Here is a 21,633-nt window from a genome sequence, read left to right on the forward strand (position 1 = left end):
CCTAATAAATTCAATACCGTTTAACATTTCGTTCATACTTTCTATTATTCATATTATTTGTAGATTCAAAATGGTCAGAAAGGGCCACATTCAAATCTATGTGGGCGTACTTCGGCGGAGTGTTGCGCAATTTTAACTTTGCAGTCGTACCTTCACCATCCTTATAGTAAATATAGAAGCATAACGATCTATGGAGTGCATTATAGCATTTGCAAATACCTAATGCGACGGACAATAGGTGTTCAGAGAAATCGCAAGCGACTTCGCCATACTAAATGTATGAAAGTGCCGGCCCTTTGTCATAAATTTCAAGTTGGTTTTCGAGAACACTCGGAGTTGTAAGGGTCGCTAAGTGTGGCGTACTTTTTAAATGTTGGAGTACCTAGGGAACTTACAAAGGGAATGAACCAGAATGGTGATTTTTTAAATACAAGGAATGGTTTGCCAAACATTTATAATCTTTTGATACTTAGAAATCTGTTGCAAAGGATTTCAAGGATTAGAACGGAAATTTTGTAGTGGAATTAATAGTAATCGGGCATTTTATAGTAGGTTCATAAAAAGCAAGAGTTGTGGATATTTATATATGTAATTCCTTATTTTATTTAAAATAGTTTTAAGAGATTATTTCAAACTCCTAACTTCAAATTCAGCTCTCTACGCCTAAGTGTTTATACCTACACCACTCGAACACTTGAATTTTAACATTTTATCTATGCTATAAGCTATTACGCAAATGCCTATAAATATACGGAGATGTTTACCTGCATTATAAGGCATAATCGATATAAAAATAGCTAATCGTATCAATGCGCACTTAAATAGATATATTATTGTTATTATTTTTCCCAGTTTTACGTCATTGTTATGACCTACACGGAAACCCTAGAAGTCAAGTCAAGTAAGACCAAGTATTATTAACCTAGAATAATCGTCTTGTATTACAAACTGCGCAGAAACTTTAAAATTTAATACACGTTGTTAATATAGGTCATTGTTTTAAGTTCTTAGTGAATGTGTAACGTATTTTAAGTGTTTAATCCAATTTAAACAATCTAGCAAAGGTTTCCCGTGGAAGGTAGAAACTCAGAATCTAAAACTAACGTAGCATATTTATGCAAAGTAATAGAGCGCTACATTATGAATGGTGTTTTCTTTTAGAGCAAAGTGTTATGTTGTTGTGTGTGTGTCTTCTTATCAGCCTTCGACCTCTTGGTGAAGAAAGTATCTGAAAAAATATACAGTTGATGTAAAAACACCTTGTTATATTTGTTGTTATAGGTTCGCATTTTCTCTCAGTTATATAAAAGAGATTTTATAGAGAAAGAAAAGTATTTAAAGACTTTTCGTGCACTTATTTCTTGGACAAAAGAGGTCCTTTACCGGTTAAGTCGGTTGGCTCCGTTGGCTCATAATATTTAAGAAATTGTGAAGAATTTAAAGAACTTCCACAATGATTTTGAATTTAATGTAGATATGAAGGTTGGCAATTGCTTTTAAAAATTTTAACAGATTTCAAAAATAACCACAAGGATCATCGAATTCAAGGTTTATTTTTAAAACTTATAGAGTTTTTAGATCATCTCTACATACCTACTGAAATAACAGTCCACCACTACCCTAAAAAAAATCCACAAGCAAATAATGTCAAAAACACAAACATTCATGAATACGCAATCGTAGGTATTATATTATCTGTGCTACGCAGTTCACAGTCCACTAGTACACAAAATACATAGTAGACCATGTAACCAATTAAAACATGTAATACTTATAAATCATACACGGCAATTGGCAGAGACAATAGACTATCAGTGGGTGTCTGTGGGCAGATTGGTGTCAAGGATACCGGGAGGCAGCCGAATATTTCTGTTTACAGGGAACATTGTTGTTACAATGTTATTAATTGCATTGGTTACGCTCACTACGCACTCTGGTTAGTGTATGTACTTTGTATTAGTTACATAGTAGGTACCAACCATTTACCTACTTATATTTAATATTAGGCTTTGTTTTAATGTTAGGTAACTTAAAATACGAAGAAACTATTAAATGAAAATATTAACTATTAAATTAAAATTAACTATTACCTAAGTACTTGTTTTTTCTAGATACCTATTATACTGATAGATTCCTACTAAATACATCACACCCCATAGCGTTAAGGACGCTGTCACAAATCTGCGTTACTCAAATTTAGGTATCTAACGTCGCCACGTGGTTCGCGGGAACATCACGCTCACGTAAAAGACGTAAACATTTTTTTTTTTTTTTTTTTACGTTGGGAAATGCATTTACGCATCCCCCTCTGCAGTTTTTCTGCGTGAGGGGGTATGTGGGACTCGCGAGAAGCCATACCCACTAAAACCCAACGGTGGCCACTGTTTACCTTCGGCGGCAGGGGTTAACAGCCAGGCCTTATACCCCCACCGCGTACGTGGTCAGTGCCGCGACTTGGCGGCTCGCCCAAGCCCATAACGTGACAATAGGCGTCGGTATCCGAAAAAGATAACGCCGCCCTATTGCCGGGCTATCCACCTTCAGACACAGGGGGGGCCGGTTTACTTGCAGCGAGCATAGCTACAATATGCTCGTTTCTACGTAAACCTCCCCCTGCGCTTGTTCTTCAGGTCATATTATTTTTTTTTTTTTTTTTTTTTTTCACGGCTGATGCTGGGCGTAAAGACGCCTGCGTCTGCCGGGTCTGCGTCGGCGCAGAGGATCCGCCGTTGGGTCATTCTCCCGGGTAAAATTTTTATCGGCGCCATCTTGGATTATAGTTTTGACCTCATATTCGTTAATAGCTACCCCAAAAACCATGAAAATGACACCCATGACGAAAAGATGTAAAATTTTCGTCGGCGCCATCTTGGATTTCAGTTTTGACCTCATATTGGTTAATAGCTACCCCAAAAACTATGAAAATGACACCCATCACGAAAAAAAGCCAAATTTTCGTCGACGCCATCTTGAATTGTTTTACCCCACCAATCTATTCAACAACCCATAAAAAAGAGGATCTCAGGCAAGGTAATTTTAAAAACATAATTTTAAATTACAAATAATTGGAATATGAAACTTATACAGAACTTTACTCATATAAAGTATCAAATATTTCAAATCACGAAAAAGACAGTGCACGCACAATAATCTTTTTTATTTCGTTTTTATTTTTGGCACGAGGAGCGATACACCCGTCCTTCCAAGAGCGCTTCTGAGCGCGGTCTGACGAACCGCGAGAACAAAATGTATGAAGAAATCGACAAGTATTTTTAATTTAGCTCATAATTGAAATAAAATTTTGATTTAGATTCATAAAAATTACACCATATATATCCCTACTATATATCCCTCAATAAGATATAGTTAAGAAGATAGATTAGGCTCTAAATTTTCCTAAAATGGTACCGGTTTAGACCCCATTTTTTTGCATTTTATGCGTTTATTGTGATGGAAAAAACGTATTTCAGCGACAATTTTGTATGACGTCGTACAATTTTTATAAGATGAACGTAGAGCTGAATATATTATCTTTAAATTAAGATATTACTATGTTCTCACGTGTAATTGCTTTAAGTTAAAATGGTACCGAAAAACAGCGTGTTTTTGTAAAAATACGTTATAGCGTCCTTAATATAAACTCTAATTTATATTCGTTTTACTGGGTAAATAAATCATTTATTTTTAACATAAACTAGCTGCTCCGCGCGGTTTCACCCCCGTGGCTCCACTCCTGTTGCCCGTAGCGTGATGAAATATAGCGTATAACCTTCCTCGATAAATGGGCTATATAAGAGAGAAAGAATTTTTCAAATCGAACCAGTAGTTCCCGAGATTTGTGCGTTCAAACAAACAAACTCTTCAGCTTTATAATATTAGTATAGATATAACAATACCGAGGTTTACTTATAAAGCGTAGGATCTATATCAATAAACCTTCCATTGAACTGCATCCGTAATTTGAAACTATTATAATATTATAATAATGCATAATATATTATCTTGCTTCACAAGTACATAGTACTAACGTTAAAGATGTTATTTAGTTATTTCGTCTATATTTTGTTATCTCAGTTAATCTTGAAGGATACCTAATATCACCAAGATCTCTTGATTTATCTATTTTATCGTAACTAGAATATTCCATTAACGTAAATATTATGAAAAAAATTCTAAGGACATACTTTGGACATAAGTACCTACTATTAATTAAAATTGGCAGCAACAGTTGCCATATTTGTCTCATAAAGTTGCACAGATGCAATAAATTGCTAATCTACACGCTACAATAAAAAAAACCCATCAGTATAAAACTATTGATTGCAATAAACCCCATGGAGCCTTCCAAGCCAATTAGCAAATATTCATAACAAATTGCATATGTCATAAAGTCAATAAGAAGAGATTAAACAACACATAACCCGCGGCATTTGTACAACTTCACCGCCTATTATCTAACCAGGCTTTTTAATGGTAACGTAAAAACATGTGAAACTAAAACTGTAAAGAACCCGTGTGAACGTTGAACGCATTGTACAATTTATCGCGTATTACAAATCTACAATTACGCTTCATTAGACGAGATTGATACTTTTGATTTGAATTTCCTATTAAATTGTTTTTTTCTACAAATTACATGGTAATCAAACGATTGTTTTATATTATCTCTACGTACAATGAAAAATTTTTCATATGGCAACTTAGGTTACGAGTTCATTCTTGCAGGAAAACTGATAATATACTTACCATTTGGTTTGTATACCATGATGATGAATGAAACAATAATATATCTACCTGCATAAAAAGTTTTTAACAAGATTAAAAAAGATCCGACTATGTAATGAACTCCCCATAGTACCGTGATTTACATACCTTTTATTTCTATACATGAACGAAAACAAAAACGCGACACACAATACATCGTCCCTTCATAATTTAAATAAGGGTTTAATAATAAAATATGCGCTGAATAAAAATCTATTGATTATTTAGACTTAAATGTAGATCACGAGCTTTTGTTAATAAATATTATGATTTATGAAACCGTTTGTGAGTAGTAGGTTTTACAGTGGTTTACACTTAAATCTCTTATATTAATTGGCGGAAATTTTAATCATATTCACTGGCTAGAATTATCTTGATATTCGAAGACGCTACAAGACCAAATCTCGCAGTTCTAAAAGCTGGCCGTAATTACAGGAAAAGCGTGTAATTATTTGAAACTATTTTAGTCATTTCGCACAAACATTCGACGTGTGAGGCCAACGTCATGTAACTGGGGCATGCAAAAATAAACTATCGATCCATTTTTTCTATGCACATAAAGTGCGAATCCACAGCTATACAGGGTGTAATCATTAAGACAGTGTGCACAGGCGATTTTTCCGTAACTATTACAGATAACAAAAAACTTTCAACTGATATCGAAAGTACTTAACCTAATGAGTAAAATGGCCGTTATAAATTTTTAAAAATAAAACGGGAAATATAAAAAAAATATATCTTAAAACCCTCCCATACATTTAGTATGAGATATGAATATCCCATGTACATTTAATATGAAAGATATCCACATTCGCGCTATAAATTTTAATATTAGCTTTCTCTTTCTTTTTTGGTATTCTGCTTTAACTACTTCGAAAATTTGAAGGGAAGTTCATTAGAGCTCCTCATGGTATTGTACAATGAGGACGTCATGTCGAAAATCTGCTATGAATACAAAATGTATGGGAAATCAAATGTATGGGAGCGTTTTATGTAACATTTTTGGATATTTCTCGTTTTATTTTTAAAAAAATTATTATGGCCATTTTATTCATTAGGTTAAGTACTTTCGATATCAGATTAAAGTTTTTTGATATCTGCAATAGTTACGGAATAATCGCCTGTGCACACTGCACACTTAACGATTACACCCTGTATAGGAATAATGACCGTGTGTACATGGCTTTATTAGTCTTAATGATGCTTTATCTGGATGGACCATAATATTTCTAGGCCGTGTAATTGCTAAATAATTACAAGCAAAGCTAACTTCTAATGTATTTTCTCATTTACGAACTCATTATTGTCATGTAATCAGAACTGGAATATCTTCGTCACAAATAATTGTTTAACGTTGTTAGTGCAAAGCCCTATTAAGAATTTCATAACACGATTTATAAACAATCTCGATCACAGCCTTCATTTAAATACTTATCTCGGTTAAATTCCATAGACTGGTATTGACTTATATTTTCATATAGAACACAGGCAAAGTTGAGAAATCGCATATTTTGAGGTGCAAGTACCAAATTAATTAAAAATGTTTGCGCGTAAAAATTACACAAAATTTTAACATTAATATTTAGATTTCCATGAATTTGTTGAGGCATGCTTGGGAGAATGTTTCATTCTCCCAAGATCCATCTCTATTTAGAGATAAGAATAAATATAAACAATTAGGTAATTCGAGTTTCTGAAATAAGCTTTGCAAACGCCACATTAAGTTTGCATCTAGTTCAAATTTATAAGATATCAGAATTTACGAATAAGGACACAATGAGGAGAAAATACCATACTTCTTGTATGACTGTGGAACTACTTTTCAGGATCATAATTTCAGATAAAACTTGAAAAATGTTACAAATAAAAGATATAGAGCTAAAACCGCCACCCCTATTTCAGTTAATTACGTTTTACAACCCTCCAAGCGCGACTAATAATAAATTAGTCAGGGGGAATTCCAATTCATTAAATCTCACTCCTGAATATGTATTGTTTCTATAGAATCGCATATATGTACCAGTAAGTAGAAGAATATAGAGAAAAATTATTAATTTTGTCGTTGAATTAAAAAATTGAACAAAAAAACTTAATCACTTATATAAGTAGTAAAAATTATAAAATTAAAAATTTAGAATTGGTCGTGTACTCTTGTGTGTCAGAAAAGATAATAGAGATACAGACAACGTAGTAGTCTTTTCTTATTTGTTTATGTACGAAGCATTTTAATAAAAACAAACAGTAATAAATCGCTCTCACTCTGTGCAATTAATTGTTGAAAAAAATTAATATCATGTCTAACAAATTGTTCATACAGCTGATTGTTTATGTCTGAACTCTGACATAACCATTCACGAACCGAGCTCAAACTATTTCTCAGCGTCTTAGTTAATAGTGCATTGTTCTCTTATTTTGCACATTTCTTACACTTCCATTAAATTTTGTCTCTATCTTGATACATAAACTTGTTGCTATTACAATTTTATTCAATGTAAAAATATGAAGGAATTTCTTTGAGTGTTTTTAGAATTGCCACCAACGTAGTGTCTATTTTAGTAAATGTGTTTTCAAGTAGCAACTGAAGATAAAATGAACTATGGCATAACGTATCCGTGGTCACCATATGGTGAAGTTATGCTTGTTTAAAAAGCTAATGTGTACATTATTTACGAACATAATGTTGGATGAAATGAAGTCCGGAAATGTGGAAGTAGATAATATGTATATTGTATAATATTTTAATGTAGGAGCTATAAAAGGGAATTATTCTTCCACACAATTAAATGGAGTTACAGTGATTGTCTCTATTGCCGTTAAATAAACTCTGCTATGGTATTATCGTTTCATGGTATCCAATTCTGGCTCCCATTTCGCACGCTCTTGCTAACAATGCCTTTAATCTTGATGCTACATTAAATAACTCCATTTATTAAATAAGCTTTTCGTTTCCTCGTCATTGTTATTGATTTTACTCTCCAATGTAACAAAGCTATTGCCACTCTCTAACATTAGGTAATTACATATTGGATTGTTAAGATCATATCCAGTGCATAATTACTCCTGATATATTCAATGATGGCATTTTTTGCTCTATACCGTTCACTTTCATTTTAATTTGCTATACCGATAAACGAAAATTACGATTATCTCTCGCTATCTGTGTCACGCCGAATTATACCTACAGCTCGATAGAGCATATATGACGAAAGCAAATGCAAGCAATCATGACGGTCCCTCGCCCGTAAAATTATGAGATGCAAGCGAACTAGGGGAGCATGTGCAAGGGGTTATTGCCTCGGAACTGTCTATCAGACGGCTGTGCATAGTGCAGGGAGCGAATAATGTTTATTTGTATGGGCCTGTAGCGTTGGCAGGCTGATAATCATGCCGCTCGCGTTGGGTGGGGCGAGGCGGCCGCGCGCTCAGTACTCGACACGATTGTGACTGAATATAACGTACCGATCGTTTACACTTTTACTCTATATAAGTGATCAGTGTTTGCGTTTAATATTCTCAATCAGAGCTGAATACTACATAATATTCGCGTCTTATCGGAATGCGTGACGCCGGCGATTCACGAAACGATGTTAGATCAACCGTTGAAAGTTTCAAATCGAATTCGGCGGAGCGTTTTCTTGCCCGATATCATTTTGATTCTACTCTACGACAATAATTAAGACATTGTTTCCCATAAATTGTTATGTGAACGTAAGGTGATTTAAAAATTACTGAGTGAATTCAAGCCGTTTAAAATGTAACGAGCAGTGTCATAGAGCGAATATATAAAATAATCGAGTGTAAGACTTAATTGTGCCATTAAAGCTTTGTTCTATTCTAATCTCAAACAAGTCATAGGTGTAAGTTTAGTGCAATATTGGAATAAATCCAAAGACCAAAAATTTTATGGACAGATTGCTAAATGTTTAAATCTGGGCTCTTCAACCGGTCGAGAACCACGATGGGCGAATCAATTGAAGTAGAAGATAGTTTGGAATTAGAGTACGATATGTGGGACGGACAATTCGACTTTGTCGGCCCTCAGGACCCACCGATACGGCCGAGGATCACTTCGGACAGTAGTTTGACTGAGGATCTGTTCACGGGAGCGCCACTGACTCCTCATTTGAGCAACGGTCTCAACGGGGGAAAGAAAACCGCCGCTCATCAGTGGTGCGATAACTTATCTGATCAAGTAAGCATATAAAGTACTGTACTTTGGAAGATATTTATTTACTTACTATTTAATTTAGTAAACAGCGCATCCCTATGCACCGAAAATGTAGAGTTCCTTGAGTAATAGCATATGAAACGTTGGAAATTATATTAAAACCTTTAAATAAACATCGTTTAATAAATCTTGTGAATTGTAGAGTCATGATAGAATCATCATTACTTTATTCCTTGCGGTTTCCATTAATTTATGACGTTCGTTAACTATGTCATAATTTTAATTATCCTTATTTAGCACTGACTGAAAATTTATCAGTTCTGGGCTGTTCTGGGTATATTCGTAGTCATATGACGAATTTGTAAAATGATAGAGTCAAAATAAATGGATCCATGTTTTACAAATTACATGTCTTTTAACAAATGTTAAAAGCCTACTACTCATCATAAAATGTTTGATAAATAATCTCTTTCATAATTCGCAAATTCTCATTAAAATTAAAAAGACCCAGTTTTTAATTTTTTTTCAAGTAGATACCTTAAAACATAATATTTCAATCAAGTCTAATAAAAATAAAATGCATCGGTCAATGACTTAGGTCAATGATGATAATCTTATCAACCTTAAAAACAAATCTACATGGCCATGGGGCCCACCTTTTAAAATTCTATTTTGGTTTTTCAGTGATTAAGACATCATTCACCGTAAACCGTAATTAAGATTATTAACGGATAAAGAAATTCTTTGAGCGACCTGAGTGAAGTGATCCGTAAAATTGTACCAAAGTTTATTACAATAATTCTTCAGCTTGACGTTTTGTAAAATAAAAAAATACCGATTGTTTTGCGACATCGCCGTCAACCACGGGTTGGTTGACGGCGATGATGCGATTTTGCGACATCGCCGTCAACCAACCCGTACCATCGCGGTCGCAAATCACCAAACATCAATGTCACGCAACTATGCTAAATCTTAAATATTTCTATTCATTTATTACGATAAACAAATTTGTCGTGTATTACGTGAACATAAAATCGTGAATTGCGTGCACGGTTTAAGAATTGATTACCATCCAAGTTTACTTGTACACGCAAACAAAGGTTCATTGGAAATGCAGCTATGTTTCCGCGTGGTAAGGTCGATTGTGTTACTTAATAGAGTTTGTACTTTGTAGGTTGTGAGTTTTCTTCGATGATTTTCGTGAAAATGTACTCAATGTAAATGTAGCCTTATTGATCTTTTTTGTACTATCTGCATTGAAATGAATCACGAAATATTGATAGCGCAAGATGCCGACTGATAAATATTGTTTTTATCTCAAAATACTTTTTATCACATCTTATTGATCAATTTAGAAGTACCTACAATCTACATATACATACTATGAAACGTGAAGACTGAAGTAAATTTTATAAAAACACAATAATAACAACAATCAAAAAGCACGGCCGTTAATCTTCGTACATCAGTTCTGTTATAAATTGTTATCTATCTTTTATGTACATGTTTCACACAAATTAAGTAATTTCCTTGGAAAAACGGATAAAACAATACTTTAATATAGCTCGGGGAACAATCAGTCATGTGAAATAGAAACTCTTTCGATTTTATTTGCATTACATTAAGACAAAATGAACATTCGCGAATAGCTAGCACATAACGAACATAAATGTATAGTTATGTACCTCTAATATTGCATTAATTTTTTATATGCCTTGTGAATTATACGATGGTTTCTCTTTCAATAAGGAAGCTTGGATACTGTCACTGACTTATTATAAGTGACATACCGTTCACAGATTATTAAAATAAGCGTATAAGGTAGTTTGATCACAGTAAAAATTAAAAGAAACAATTGACATTCTGCTGTTTGCCCTCTGTTACTTTGAAGGTTAACACTTTGTAAAGTCATCTCATTATGTAATAATTGGAACACACTTTTTGCTCTGACAGAAATTTAATGCAGTGAGAACGTAGCGTTTTTTATGAAGACGTATAAAATAATCATACCTAGAGTAAATTAATATATCTGGTATAAACGTACTTCTCAGTTCTCATTATTTTTATGAGTTTACTAGCGGTCCGCCCCGGCTTCGCCCGTGGTACATATTTACCTTTTCTCTACATAAGAACCATCCTCGTACTTCAAGGAATATAATAAAAAAAGAATTATCGGTCCACCCGTTCTCGAGTTATGCGCTTACCAACACATTTTGCGATTCATTTTTATATATAAGAAGATTATATTTGGGAGACGTCATAAAATATGTATGTTTTCCAATAAAGTTATAAATCTATACATCGTTTAATTGCAAATAGCACAATGTAGGCAGTTGATAAAAAGGTCAAATGATAGTACAATAATAAAAATGATGCCACGGTCATGTTTCGCGTGACATTTACTGATAATCATTTTTATATCTACCCACAAATAAATCTTTTCAGATTATTTACAATAATCTTTTAATGTAATATTTTCTCCGTGATTTACTGAAGGCAATTATAACAATTAAGCTATCAGTCTCAAAGTAATTATATATTTTAATTTATCTGTGAAATTACACATATTATTTAATATTTTATATAAGTTTAGTGAGATTTTTTAATACACCTTATATATCTATCTATCAGTTAAACCACTGATAGTTAAAATACCACGAAATGACTCTACATTTTAAGGTGTTCCTTTGTTAACCAATTAGATAAGATAGAATGCAGTGAATTTAATATCTATGAATTATTACATGTGAGAACAAGAGAGAGATAATTATATCGTAAATTATCCAATTACTATGTACTTATTTGTATTGAAGAAAATTTTTACTGAAGTTTTATCGTACATTATACTTACAAAACGTCAAAAACGTCTCACTTAACGAAAAAAATAACCTATGTAAAAATAAGGTAAAAAAATATATACGATACCTAATAGGTACCTTATTTGATTTCTATGAAAAGTTTTTTATACACTCTTTTGGTATCAGCTCCTTTTAAGCCTTTTTTCTGAACATAATTTTAAAAGAAACGAAACCAATTCATTTAAGACGTAGTCAAGGAAGGTTGTTCTAAAAACCTTTATGAGTTTTTAAATAGTTATTATCTATACAATATATAATAAATCTGTAGAAGGGTCAATTCTGTACATTGAAAATATTGAAAAAATAAATAGCAGGGGGTGTTACTGGATCGATACCAAGCCCAAATATGTGATTAAAAAAATTATTGTCTGTCTGTCTGTTTGTTCAGGCATCACGTGAAAAGTAACGGTTCGATTTCGATGAAACTTGGTATAATTATACCTTATTATCCTGGGCATAAAATAGGATACTTATTATCCTGAAAAAATACGTAGAAAAAATTTTTAATTTTTCTTAATTTTTCCGCGCAGACGGAGTCGCGGGCGGAAGCTAGTACTAAATAAATTACAGTGTACGCAGTCAGTATCTCAGTACGAAGCCTTTACATGCAAGTATGGTAATTACATATAATGGAATAAACTCTCTAAGGCTTTACTTTGTTGCTTGTAAAAAAATAGTATGAAACTTTTGCTAGGTCACACAGCGACGCATATGTAGATGAAAAATATCCTAATTTTGTACTGTTTACAATTACAATTTTTGGATTTATTATTCACTAGGTTTCCGCCCGCGGCTTCGCCCGCGCAGTCAAAGAAAAATCCGCATAGTTCCCGTTCCCGTGGGATTTCCTGGATTACGTCATTTTCCCGGGATAAAAAGTAGCCTATGTCCTTTCTCAGGTATCAAAATATCTCCATACCAAATTTCATGAAAATTGGTTCAGTAGTTTAGGCGTGATTGAGTAACAGACAGACAGACAGAGTTACTTTCGCATTTATAATATTATAGTATGGATTTATTTGGCAAAGTTCTTACTAATCACTTGTTTCTTATTAATATCTAATATCTATTAACAACTAACTGCTAACTAGGTACTAATGAACCGGTTACAGTCCCAATTTATCATAACACTTAGTGTAATCAACAGTAAATAATAGCTTATTATATTTATTGTATTGTAACCTTATAAACCAGTAGTAACCTAGTAATATGAGGCCTTATGGTCAGTCTACCGCTACCACCTACCGTCAACGTATATCACGTGTAAATTCACAAATAGTTACAACTAGCTTTCCGCCCGCGGCTTCGCCCGCGTTTTCAAAGAAAAACCCGCATAGTTCCCGTTCCCGAGGGATTTCCGGGATAAAACCTATCCTGTATGTTAATCCAAGTTACCTAGTTATATTTGTGCTAAATTTCATTGTAATCGGTTCAGTAGTATTTGCGTGAAAGAGTAACAAACTTACACATACACATCCATTCCATCCTCACATACTTTCGCATTTATAATATTAGTAGGATTTATAATTCATTTGCATATAAATGAATTGGACCTACAAGCGATACCCTAAATAACAAACTGATAACAGTATTTAAAATAAATAACTTGGGTTGTGTAGCGCATGTTTACTGGAAAGAAAAATTGGTGACAATTATTCATTACTCACATTAAATTTATTAAAGAGGTAAGAACTTTCTCACATGCATACGAATCTAACGAAATAATATGATAAGTAGTTTCCAAATCATAACTTTTAAGAGCTAAATATTGTAAAGTACCTAGTTACACTTAGGCTGTGACTTAGGTAATACCTACTCGCGTAGAATGCTTTAGATGTAACAAGTAACAACTAACAACACATCTTTCACATTATACAATATCGGCACTCATTTAATGACTTACCCGCATGTTCATCAAGTTTTTGCCCCCAAACGAAACATTATAGTTTACAAACTAGGACAACGACCTTAGAACAACATGTAAGAACTGAAATGATGTACGAATGTTTTTTGCCATAATATTACAAACATGTGAGAACTGAAATGATGTACGAATGTTTTTTGCCATATATTACGCTGTCGTCAGAATTACGCCACGTTCGCTAGTGACAGTAATTGAACATAAAGATCCATCTATATTTATATATGTAAAGTTGTTAACAAACGGTGGAAAGTTGCAGTGCAAGTCGAATGAAGAAAATGCTCGCTCGGGGAAGTCACGAGCCATAAGCTATTCAACCCGAGACCATTGATTGTACGAAACGATAATGATCATAATTTTAATGGTGATTCTTAATCATTTTTTTATATTTTATAAAAATAACAAATATTTCATTTCCATGTACTTATATTATCGGGTTAATGATACTAAAATTACTAGCTTGTGTAAAATATAATTGAAGTTTCATCACTGATGACATCGAGATAGAGTTTAACATTTAATTACTTTTATTCGCTTTGCCAATATCTTCTATGAATGACGAAAGACGTAAAAAGTTGGTTTATATTTATGCGTCTTGCATTGTTTGAGAAAATAAAGAAAACTGTGGCTTTATACGATGTAAAAAGGAACGTATTTTACTTCATGATTGAATAAATTTTAATAAATTTATGTAGATATTATCACGGATCATGGACAAAATTCATTATTTTGAATATTAATTAATTTACATTGCTCTACGCTGTTGTAATCATGTTTTTACTATTTGTTTACAAAGTAAAATATCGTACCGTCTCAGGTCTCTATCGCATAGGTATTCTATGTTTATATTTTGTCATACGATATTACACAAAGGTGTGCCTAAAACATTGGGCGTTGTTTGACGAATAATAAACTACGATATTATTGGTAGAGCAATTAAAGAACATTAAATACTTTGTTTATTTTGTTCTTCAATCACACGGACTTCGTGCCACTGAATTTATTCATATGACCTGCATTTATCGAAAAGGTTATCTATTTCTTTACGTTTAAATTTTAACTTATCAACTATGTTTAATAAACCGGTTATCATTATTTCCATGTAGACGTTGAATATCAATTAGACGAGAAATATTCAAATTTACTTTCTCTCGTTTTTTACAGCTGATCGACGATTGGATTTTGTTGAGCTTTAAATTAGATCTGAAGCAAAACTCTTTAAACATTAATCAATACTACAATTGAAGTATCACTTACTTCTATTATAGGAGGATTTTTTTATAGAATTTTCATTTGTAAATTCGTTAATAATAATCAATCTCTTTTTCAATTAGGTATATATTGAGTTCAGCTATTCAAAGTATGAAAAAACTGATACAAGATGATGAAAGTGTTTCCTACTAAAAGTATGATTTAGACAGAATAGCTTTGCACGTGGCCCGTGGGTGATCTTTCTTTCAATTTTAATAAAATTAAAGTTTCTATATATATCTAATATCGCGAAAATTGAAGCCAATTTAATAAAATAACAACACACCAGTTTCAATTTAAGCTATTGTAATAAATTCTAAAACGCGTTGTTTATGCCACATTTTCCACAAATAAATTCCATGTATTTTCGAGTATTTAACAAATGTCAAGACTGGATCAATGACCCGGCTATAAAAAAAAAAAAGGTAAAAGCGAAAACTGTTTATACTTACCGACAGATAACAGACTGTATAAATAAGAAAATGCTGATAATTCAAATGCATAGATTCCTAATCTTGCATCTGAATCGACTTTCTTTGATGTTTATGCATTGCTTTTTTAACGATGATAATTTTACAATTCTGAAGTAAAAAAATATAAGAGAAGCTGATGTAATAGAGTAGAATAGTTCTATTTTTATTGAGAAATAGAAAAAAATACGTGACATAAAATATAATAACAATTGCTTAGGAAATATATCAAACAAATGAGTTAAGTTTATGAAATAATTAACATAGGGTAGGAATTAAGAAATGAAGGGACATATTCAACACGTGACGATGCATAATAATTGATATAAAATGTAGAAAGCAATTACATATATTATAAAGATTGTATAGACTATAATATCATATAAATGCATTTTAATCTGTACAACACGAAAAGCTTTGATCATACTCAATCAAAGCTTGAAGGGGTAGGTTTACTTCTCTTATCATTACCAACTTGCTTTAAACTAAGTTCAATAAGTACCGCGATTTTATTTATATAAAAGAACAACAAATACATACCTGGATAAAAATCAATTAATTTTACTACATAAAGATAAAAATTAAAGCTTGTTTTATACTGACATTCATACATCTTCGTCGTAAGGTATTATTACAGATAATATAATTCGTATTAAGTATTAAAAATAGTTGAAGATAAACATAGTTATACTTAATTATTTAGTAAAACATTAGTCTTAAAGATCGGTTCACCAATCAACAAATTATTTATGTAGGTGAATATGCAATCTCAGTAACTGCAGTAACTAGAACAATTACAAAAATCCATACTTTTCTAACTAGAATTACCAGTTTCTTAATTAATATCCTTAACTTTATTTAAATATCCATAAATGTCAATAATTGCACATAATGCCGATTGTAAAACCAAGTACTAAGGAATAATTAACATAAATATTTGATATTTTTTGTGTTCTTATGTAAATTATGATATGTTTGGTGCGTGCATTTTAAATCTTCATGCGGCATTACGTGCTTGTTTTAAAATTTTGGCATAGTCCGGTCTGAAATTATGTAACTTTTTAACAAAATATTCGTCATTAATTTCCAAATGAGTTATAATTATCTTTTTTGTGGTTCTCTCAAACAATGGTGCTAAATTTTGTAAGGATGATGACCTACGTTTATGACTGATTTTAATGAAAATGATAAAAATTTACTTGTTATTATATTTTAGACTTTATTTAATTAAAATTTATATAAATAATGAAAAGAAAATAGATTTAGAAAGGTTAATACAGTAAATATATGCAAAAACCGCATTTGATTGATTGTCTCTGATGTGGTTAATGTATTACATGACCAAGATATTAAATTGAATATTTTGCTCTTGAAATATGATTATTTTCACTTTTATGGTCTGATCTCCGTTGAACCATAAAATATCCTATTATAAATTCAAATATGTATGTAAGTAAAAGTTAAAACGTTCTAATTAATTTAAAATGTTTAATCTTATATTTAATGTCCCATAGCAATATTTGTCATGCATGCATTTATCAATATTTTTGCTAAATACATTATAAAAAAATCCACAAACGAGATTGTAATCTTTATACTTATACAGCAAATTACGAACAATTTATACTTAACTAAACTTAAACGAATTAACGTAGGATAAGATAACAGATAATGAATACCAACAATACCGACCTAAGTGTTGAACGGAAATTAGATTTCAATTTAATTAAAGGTCACTCGACCGTAAACTTGCTTAGATTCAGAAAAATCGTATTCAAGAGGAATATCGCTTATTCCTAGAATAAACAAGAAAATCAATTGGATTTTGTTCATACAATAAATTGTCGATAGCAAGACGGGTATTTCTGTACCAATCTCGTTCACTTTCCCGTTCGTTCACAAAAAGCGAATCACGTGACGTTTTGAGTTGAATGAGTAATAACATGTGTTCTTTTTGAGATTTATTTGAGCGCCAAATTGCAGTCTGCTCTGAAGACATTCTGCGTCTGGATTGGATCTGGATCTGATAAAGAAAATGACTCATTTTTATTTTAAGATCTTCAGAATTTAAACGTAAATTTCCTGAAAAATTACTCATGAACATCCATCGCTATAAGTACGTCTTACATAAAATAAAATTAAAATATATATACTTACTTATTTCATTTTAACCCGGGCTAGTTGATGTCTGGCAAGCCTTTGAAAACAACTAAAAATAGATATCTCTTTACATACACAGTTGGCAACATAAAGTACCCATCCCCGTCACAATCTCTCCCCGTCAATTTCTCTTTAACCAAGCAGTTATACGTGTTTAGGGTATCAACTACTATTTTGAATTCATCGCTGAATGCAGCTGGCTTACGCACGTGTGCAATCGCATTGAGAGTATCCTTGAGATCATGTATCCTTGACGTGTAGGTTATACATTCCAGTTCATATGAACACCGGTACCAAACATCCCCTATACATAACCGGTTTATACGATACTATGCCTCATTCGGATAATTTTTAAATCCAATTATATCAACGCATATTCATGACCTAATTTTTAATGTCTACATGTTTTAGTTTCTTAGAAAGAGTAAACATACGCTCTATAAGTTTTAAAATATATTACAATATTAATCGATAACAGCATGCCATGAAATAAACGCTTCTTCAATTGCTACACATTTATTTATCATTAAATTACTAAAGAAAGAGTCCATTCATTGACTGTGTCATACGCTTTTATGTTTGACTAGTTCGGTCATTCACAGTTCCTTAAATTAATGCCTTCCTGTTTGTCATCGCTTGGCTAATAAAATACATTAGTCATACAACTACTATATTGAATGAAATGAGTACTAAGTATGCTATGATTTGATAATTTAATTTATATTTAGTACAGATTATATAATACGAGAGCAGTGGTGGCTCAGTGGTGAGACCTTAGACTTCGAATCGATAAGTCCGTGGTTCGAGACCAGGCGAGCGCGCAGGAAATAAATTGATTTTTCAATTTATCTGCGCATGTTGTAACATCACCACTGCTCGAACGGTGAAGGAAAACATCGTGAGGAAACCGACATGTCGAAGAATTAAAAAAGTTCGACGACATGTGTCATCCGCCAACACGCACTTGGCCAGCGTGGTGGATTATGGCCTGTACCCTCATAGGAGGCCCGTGTCCCAGCAGTGGGAACGTATATGGGCTGATGATGATGATGATGATGATATAATACGATAGTGATGATTATTTGTGATTGTGTCAGTTATGTATCGTCAATCTTAGGAAAACTATTTTCAGACAGTGTTTTGTTTTCCTAAAACATGTAGATAGGTAGGATACATAATTTGATCAGATTCGTGTTATGAAAAACTGAGATATAGAATAATTAGGAGAAGAAAGTGAGGTTAAAAAAATATATATAATATACGAGCAGTTTAAATTTTAATGTTATTATACTAAAAAATATGTAAAAAATAATTTTCAGTAACAAACAGTTCCTATTTTTACGAATATAGATTTATTGTACTGTTGAAATTTCAGTCCTTCAATTTAACTTATAAGTCATTACTCATTACAATGAAAACATTGCGTAGTTACGCCGGTATATAAAACCAACGCATTTGTTTCCTTTAGTTAGAAATACTCATTAATTAACTGATTTGTAAACTAATTAGATACGGTAAAAAGAGCTAGATTAAGATGGTTAATTATTCACAGATTCTATTGAGTGCTTTGTGAGTATATAAATAAAGAGACGGAATGTTTATTTTTTAATAATTTATATATTATATATTATGTTATGTTCTATATTTATATTCTATATTTACTTATTATGGATGTTGTGACCCAAATCTTTTACACTAATTAGTAATTATGTACTACACTTTCAGTTATTTAAAATTAAATAATGTATAAAAAATAGCCTTAATTTTATAGGCGACTCTACCCACAACCTATGCTAATATTATTAAGTACCTACTTAAGTAGGATTTGTTTGTTTATAGTAGGTTATCCCTTTAACTAACATTCATTAATAGATTTCCATTATACTTGATTAACATACATATTAAATTTTTATCCAAACAGAATCAGGCGAGACGACTTTATTCATTAAAACATTCCTTTATTAGGTAGGTAAATAAAATTTTAATCACCGGATATATCGATTAATCTATTCATTATGTAATGTCTTAATTATGTTAGTATTACATACTTAATATCACTCAACGACCTTGCTCAGTGTTTACCGAAATATCATCTGTAATTAATTATCCCGCCAAATTATTATCTAATAATGAACCATGGTAACGTCACGATATGTGACTCCTCCTATTGTTTCCTGGTTTATTGTATTACTATTCTGTCCATTACATTAAAATGTACATTTAAATCACACAGAGATTAGTTTTGTTTTATTTGTAACAAAGGACTCATCATTCAGCTGCTCAGACTTCAAAATATTCCATCTATAATCATTACATTTAGTATAAAACAAAGTTGCTATCTCTGTCCCTATGTCCCTTTGTATGCTTAAATCTTTAAAACTACGAAACGGATTTTGATGCGGTTTTTTAATAGATAGAGTGATTCAAGAGGAAGGTTTTAGTATATAGTGTATTAGGTTTTAGACAAAGCGGGCGATGCCGCGGGTGGTAAGCTAGTATTATAATATGTATTATGATAAATTGATTACCACTATATGAATATTATCTCTCTCTCTAATAATTGACATAAGTGCATCCGCATCCCGGATATGGAGTAGATAATATTGCCTATAATATTATTTGCTCACGCTTTGTTATGGTGAAAACTGAAAAGCATAATTTTTACAAGAGTGAACGTCGTAGGTATTCGTTTGTTAGGTAAAGCGGCTATTATTTAAGGATAAACAAGTGGAGGTCATAATTCTTGTTTACTTTTTAATCATACGTTCCTACTAGAATGACTTGCTATATTATTTTCGTAATGTTCCAGATTCATATAAATACTTACAATAAAATTGTACTTATCCTAAGGACACCCATTTACATTAGAAAGATATTGTGTCATGTATTGTCGTCTTGTCATATTTGTTCTATTTATTTACCAAATATGACGATGACTAGAGATAAATAATTTTTACATTCCTACCTTCTATTCTCTATAGCATGTACCCTTACAGAAACAAATGACAATCAATAATAAAACAATATCCTTCCAGGTTCAACTACTACAGCAGCAAGTCACATCACTAGCGGACACGCAGAGCACGGCGGACGAGCGGTACGCGCGCGCGAAGGCCGACAACGCAGTGCTACAAGCCCGCGTACACATGCTCGACGAACAGATTAGAGAGGTTTGTTGTTAATTATCTGTGGTTTATTATCTGTGCAACTTTTTCGATGCTATTCCGAAGCTTTCCTTAGAAATGTACTTATATCTTATTTTTGTGTGTTAGGAATTAAGGCTCGCAAAGTTCCAAGACCCGCAATGAAATCAATTTGTCTTCCATCATTTTGTTCATTATATAAATGGTGTTTTTAAAAATGATTAATTAGAATTATTCTGATATCTAAAACATCGAATTTTAAATGAACCATAATAACTTTCATGGTTACAATTATCATTATTTCAAAGGTACGTATCATCTTCAAAGTTTCAGTACTTATTTAAGTAGTTATAAATTTTGAAATATTTATTACCTACTTAGTTACGTCTCTACAGAATTTTACGTCAATATATATTCCGATAATTATACATTCGTTTGTTACAAGAAATACAAAGCAACTTTAAAAATAAAGTACAACTGAAAACATTACCTAGTGTCGCTGCGTACACTGTCACTAATTCACTTTCACAATAATAAAACACCACTGCTGCTGGTAAGGCATTTAATTAAGCAAAACAAAATTATATATATGACATAGAAAAAACAAATCACAAGCGAGTTACAACTTTGAGATATTCTAACGTGGCGCCATCTAGTTTGCGATAAGGAACTAAACGTAGACGGTATTGAACATCCCGCCCACCAAAAGCACCTAGTGCTTTTCTAAACAAAAATAAACCTATAGAACAATTCAGTTGAAAAGTACATTTTACCTAATAAACACAAAGTAATTCTTATAACATACTTGTAAACTCAACGTTAATAATAGAAACTCTTTTAACACAACGTAAACAATATAAACTCTTATAACGTAGCCTAAATTCAACGTAAACAATGT

General features: G+C 32.1%; 1 protein-coding gene across 3 annotated transcripts in view; it reads left to right on the forward strand.

The window, feature by feature from the left end:
- Positions 1-21,633, forward strand: part of LOC123694359 (rab11 family-interacting protein 4) — an 81,085-nt gene that overhangs the window by 49,737 nt on the left and 9,715 nt on the right. For all 3 annotated transcript variants that reach the window (XM_045639776.1, XM_045639774.1, XM_045639775.1), the window contains one exon: positions 20,628-20,762. In XM_045639776.1, coding sequence (XP_045495732.1) covers positions 20,628-20,762 — 135 coding nt within the window. The remainder of the gene's footprint in view (positions 1-20,627; positions 20,763-21,633) is intronic.

This window comes from Colias croceus, chromosome 9, assembly GCF_905220415.1.
Source record: "Colias croceus chromosome 9, ilColCroc2.1".
NCBI classification, from domain to species: domain Eukaryota; kingdom Metazoa; phylum Arthropoda; class Insecta; order Lepidoptera; family Pieridae; genus Colias; species Colias croceus.